The sequence below is a fragment of the Rhincodon typus genome, chromosome 42 (assembly GCF_021869965.1).
Source record: "Rhincodon typus isolate 14 chromosome 42, sRhiTyp1.1, whole genome shotgun sequence".
NCBI classification, from domain to species: Eukaryota; Metazoa; Chordata; class Chondrichthyes; order Orectolobiformes; family Rhincodontidae; genus Rhincodon; species Rhincodon typus.
In genome coordinates, this window is record NC_063373.1 from 8,288,283 (window position 1) to 8,294,282 (window position 6,000).

Below are 6,000 nucleotides of genomic sequence, written 5' to 3' on the forward strand. Positions count from 1 at the left end.
GATTTGCCATAAGGTAATGTAAATGAGGAGTGATTCAATTACAATTACAGTTCAATGATAACTGATAAAGAGAACGATAATTAATCAAATTTCACAGGGTACGAACTACCAATCACAAAAGGAGGTCTGTAAGTGAATTACTAATAAAGATCAATTAGTTCTTTTGGTATTGTAGAACGAAAACGCCCGCGAATGTTTTAAATTTGCAATACGAGCAGGAAATGCTGGAGATGCTCAACGGCGCTGACTGATTCAGTGGAGGCAGAAATTGGTTCACTTTTCAGGTCTGTGAACAAGTGAGATGGGTCAGGGAGTGGATGTGGGAAGATGAACAACAGGGAAAGTCTGTGAAAGTTGTGAAATCAATCAGAGCGCTCAAGGCGCAGAAGATATGCTTGTGTGAAGCGTGGATAGATAAATCGAAACCATGAATGTAAAGAAAATCGTAGAAGAGCGAGAACAGAAAGCGATCTCCGAGAGAAACACCAAGTAAAATGGGACAGGAATCAAATCACACAATTCTTGAACTTCGACTCCACAAGGCTGAAAATTGCCTCCTACAGCTACCCAGTTCAGATGAAAGGTGTTAGACCTGCTAATTTTGCTTTTTCCCTCTACAGTAGTACAGTTCAGATCAGGGGGTTACTTGCTCCCAACCCGTTGGCTGCATAGAAACTGACATTGGACTGTCCCACTTCTGGACAGTGCTGGGTAAAGAGTTAGTAACTCGCGAGCTGGTAGCATGTAACCTTCTACTCTCCCAGTACTTGATGACAGTCAAATCAGGATGTCACGTGACTTGAAAGTTCTGGCATTCATATGCAATGCTTGTCTTTCTACATGATGAGCATTTGGGGAATACATTCAATTTTGGTCCAGTTATAGACATACTAAATCCTTCATCCCTGCCTCTGTCATCTCTCCATCTCCTTCCATTATTCACAAATACCGACTGGTTCCCTTCAATGAAGTAAATCAGAGAACTAGTTTGGTTTATAATGACAATCCAGCAACTTTCATGGTCATTTTGTTCCTCACAGTGCCATCTTCACATACTGCAAGATTCACTACCTCGATTTCACAACTACCTTGTGTTTTAGTGGATTCTCTGTCAATGATTTTTTCTTCGGTGACAAATCAGTCTCACGGGCAATTTGGAGGGATGGATTTGCAGTCAGGAAACTCGATGTAAACATTGTGGCACAGCAGAATCACTGGCATACTCACTCTTTCTTGCAGGAAAATGTTGGAATGAATGTAAGGGAGCAGCGCAGAATCAGCATGGCCTGCAATCTAAGAGTTGTATTGAGGGCCAATAGAAACCACTTTCATGACATTCAGTGTCACTGACAACTTTGGGAGTCATCATAATGTGCTGTTTTATATAATTCTCATCACAATATTTTGACGTGAGATTATATACAAGATTATCTTCGTTTTCACGACATTATCCTTTTTGGAAGTGATCTTCTTGCCCTTTATTCCCCTGTGTTTGTATGAACAAGTACTGGTGTATCTCCAGGGAGTGCTGGCACATTACAGGTTGTAAAGCAGGAGAGTGCAACAGCATAGCCTAATCAAGATGTCATAAGTAAATGAACATAATAAGCAATGGATAGACTGTAATGTTGAACTCAAATGTCATTTTACTGTGATTTATGTGATTTTTATATGATCTCTATTTACACTTTCTGAACACTAGTGTCAGGGGAAATTTCACCAATTTCTTTAACTGCTCTCTGAATTTACTCTGGGTCCCTGCATAAATAAATGGGTTGATGCAAGAATTCAAAAGCTGAAGCATATACCCGCCTTCATCAAGAATAAAGTTTGATTCATTGTAATTTGAACCTGAGAAATAAGTGACATTTGCAATTTGAACACAGAGAAAAGTCAGGAGAACCAATAAATACGACAGAAGGAAACTGCCTGAGATTGCGAAGAGTAAGACAATGGACTTTCTCCGTTTTTCCATCTCTGGGTCATTCTGCTTCTCTCCATTGTTCCTGGTCCGGAGTCTCCTGCGGGCTCTACTGGCCAATACAATATGCCTGACAGTGAGGACATTGAGCAGCAAAATCAGAATGAATGGAAGACAAGGGTTAAAAATTACTATTAACCAGTCAAATGCAACCCAGAAGGGTGAGGTATAATATATTGATTTGAGGCTGCAATACCAAGGTACATCGTTAATGATAAAGGAAGGCTCATATGCAAAGTATAAAGGGATGTTTCTGATACAGTTCAGAGTGCAGGCAGTTGCTATAACCACGGCCGCCACTTTCTTGGTGCAATATTTCATTTTCAGCTTCTGGCAACAAATGGCAATAAATCGATCAAAGGTGAAAGTGACAGTTACCCAGACAGAAGAATCCCTGACTCCATAAATTAACATGAGATTGGCACTACAAGCTGGGGTGATGGACAGGAATGTCGTTGGGAAATAAATACCCACAATCCGGTTTAATATCGCAGCTGTGATAATGACCAGGATATCTGTCACGGCCATGGATACCAGATAATACACGATGCATTTGGAAAGACCACACATTTCCCGTGACAGGATAATAATCACCGAAAGGTTAGCTAACAAAAAGCGATATAAGAGTGAATATGTGATATCAACAAATGTGTACGTAACCAAAGAAACACAAAACAGACATTTGGTAATGCTCAATTTTCTGAAAGTATGTACAAAGAGAGAAAATAGTCCACATTTTCCACTGAAAATATTTCTATTCCACTGCAGAAAAAATCTCTAATTGGCAGCGAGTTCTCAGTATTATGTAACAGTGGCAATAGGGGTGTATTTTTAGCTTTACAGTAAGCATTGATATTCTTTCTTTATGATTCAGTTGCAGGAAATTCATTCTATTCTGCTCTTGGGCAATTTATATAGTGGAACTGAAGCATAAGTCGTCTGAAACTTTGGTAAATTGAAGAAGCAGTAATAATATACCAACCAAGGAAATGGCCATAAAGAAGCAGATGATATAGAATTTAAAGAAATCCTCAGAGCTTCACATTGAAGTAGATATCCAATAAGAAATAGCTTAAGGAGAAAAGAAAACTCACCTCTAAACGGAGAGAGTCCTGGGATTATGCTTGAAAAGGAATTAAAGTTAAGGCAACAACATTTTCGTGACAGACAATAAAACAACAGAATAGATGAAGTCCAGGTACAGTTCTCTTGGTAATGTTCTCTCTTTTAAGTCCTACTACAAGTCTTCAGTGTTGACTGAGCTTTGCACCGCCCAGGGTGTTGCATTTGTGTGAAACCAGTAAATGAAAGATGTGAGGAATGACAGTAGAAGTTAAAATCGAACTGAACTATCAAGAAACTGCTGTTAATATTCCATCAGAAGCAACAAGCAGTACATCATGGTAAAATTGAGGTACCTCAGTAGCTGAGAAGATTAAAAAGATTAAAGCAACAGTCTGTCCACAGATTATGGGCGTGTCCATCATATTTCACGTTGCGTTCACAGGGCTGGATTGTTTTTACTATTACTTTGAGAGCTGACTGGACGATGTGTGAACTGTTATATTGTATTCTGACATGTCAAAACAATGGAAGTGCAATTAAATAGTAATCCCAGTGATATAATTCACATGCAGTATTGGCGTTAAGAACACAACAGAACAATATTTTTGAATTCTGATGTTAACAATAAAGCAGAAAAAAGGGGGAAAATGATACTGCTCAAGGAAATACACTGTAACAACAATACAAAGAAGCTATGCAATTGAAAAGGAGAAACGACTGTGTTAAAATGGAGCAAATAAGAAATTCATTGAAAAGGTTTTGTTGGCAAAATAGAACATTATGCCCTTAAAAGGAAGGTGAGACATTTTAACCCAAATAAGGCAAAGTTGCAGGAAAGTTGACATTTTGGGTTGACACCCTCCTTTAGAAATCTGAAACGCCAACTCTCCTGCTCATCTGATACTTCCTTGCCTGTTGTGTTTCTTCAACTCCATACTGTGTTGTCTCTGACTGCAGCATCTGCAGTTCTTGCTATCTTTCGCATAAAATTGCTTTAATCTTACTGGGCCATAGGGCTGCTCCCTTGTCAGAGAGAGACGACTTGTGATGGTTTAACCTGAAGGTCTCTACGCCTCAGGAAACTTGAGAGGTTGAGGAGGAAAGTCCTTCATGGTAACCTCTGCCACTGCAGAAGTTGAACCGAAAACATGCCGTCCAGCTAACTGAGCTAACTGGCTCCCTCAAACTTGCATACCTCAAAGAGACGATCCCATTGAATGTGACTATGTTATCGGAGTGAATACCAAAAAGACTATGAATTCATTGGGACTGCGGTATTGATAACTAAGGGGTAAACTCAAACGGGAAAATTAAAGAAGCTGTTAAAAATCATTCCACTTAATAATTAACGGATATCCTTTACCTGGAACCCCAGCAATTGCTAGGATAGGATAGTAAATAGCAAACACGAATCCTTTTGGTAACCCATGCATTTCTGTCTCAAGTTGCGGTTGCTTTTGGCACTACAGTGAATGATAATCACATTTGTACCTGATGGCAGGCTCCAGGGACACAATTAAATGCCTTGAACTTTTGCAATGATTACTGTAATTGGAATAATCAGATTAGAGATATTTCTGCCCGGCTTGTCTTCAATTTTGATGGAATAAAAAAAAATGGACACTGGCATTCCTCCAAAATTAATTACTTACAGGATATGAATTCCTTGATTTAAAAAAAAAGTGAAATACGAAACAGGCTGTTACAAATATGCACAAGGGTGGATTGCATGAAGTACCATGTATATGAATGAAATATTTATCACCTTAGATATTCTGTTATATTGGAATATGCAGCCCATTTCCGCTCCTGATCATTATTCAGTCTGTATGATCACTGATTAAGTTCAAGTCTCCCTGAAACTGTACAATCAATTTAAAGCAACAGTCTGTCCACAGATTATGGGCATGTCCATCATATTTCACGTTGCGTTCACAGGGCTGGATTGTTTTTACAATTACTTTGAGAGCTGACTGGACGATGTGTGAACTGTTATATTGTATTCTGACATGTCAAGCGCATCTTGATGAGATGCAATTCAACACGCACAGATCCAAATCAGCAGGTATATTAGTACTGATATTAGCTGCTTTCTGGCTATGCATTTAGAGTGGGTAAAGCCTGTTCAGTGTGATTACATTTATCATAAATTGATCCAGTACCTACTTTTGCATTCTGTTCACACAGGACCATATCACAGGACCGTCTTTCGTACGGAGTTGCGTGGGGCAGGTTAGGATTAAATCCATTCATTGAACAAACAGGAACTGGTCCAGTTTCACAAGGTTAACTTAAGTGATAGGCTCATTCAGTACTCTCCGATAACAAACGTACAGATCCACATCCTCCTCAGTTTGTGTTTAGTCAGGGCAGTAATGTACAGTTGAGCTCTATTCATGTCAACGTGAAGAGAATCGTTCCAACAAGTTATTGTCATTGTGAAATTGTCCAAGTGAATTAGATTATTAGTACAGTGCAAGCAACTGGTTGTGAACATTTACATTCAATGTTGACCTTTCCCATTCAGTTCTGCGCAGAGTTGTATTCAATGTATACGGGATTAGTTCAGCACAGTTACATTCAGCGTACACGGGATCAATTGAGGATACGCATTCATTGTGTCAGGCCCAGGTCAGCAGCGTGACCTCCAACTTTTGACCAGTAGGAGCTGGTGAGTGCATTGAGTTCCTAATGATGAGGCGGAATGTGGTAAAATGACAAGGGTTCCGTTTCCTGCGTTTGCAAAATGTCCTCGTAAAGCAAGCTGTTGTTTCAGGTGAGTTGAAATGTACTTGGAAAAGATCTGAGGAGAGAGCACCTGGGAAGCACTGAAATAAATAATATTCTGTGCAGAAACCCACTGCCTGCTCCACTATTCAAGTAGATCATGGCTGATCAGATAACGGTCAACTTTATTTTCCTAGGCAACAAGGTGCAGGGCTGGATGAACACAG

The 6,000-nt window shown here is 39.5% G+C and overlaps 1 protein-coding gene across 1 annotated transcript; it reads right to left on the reverse strand.

Moving 5' to 3' along the window:
* Positions 1 to 1,678: 1,678 nt before the first annotated feature.
* On the reverse strand, positions 1,679 to 5,057 carry LOC125487578 (G-protein coupled receptor 15-like). Its single transcript, XM_048619388.1, has 2 exons — positions 5,008 to 5,057; positions 1,679 to 2,681 (listed from the first exon to the last, which is right to left on the reverse strand). Exons 1-2 carry the CDS (start codon positions 5,055 to 5,057, stop codon positions 1,679 to 1,681), a joined length of 1,053 nt encoding a protein of 350 aa, XP_048475345.1.
* Positions 5,058 to 6,000: the final 943 nt, after the last annotated feature.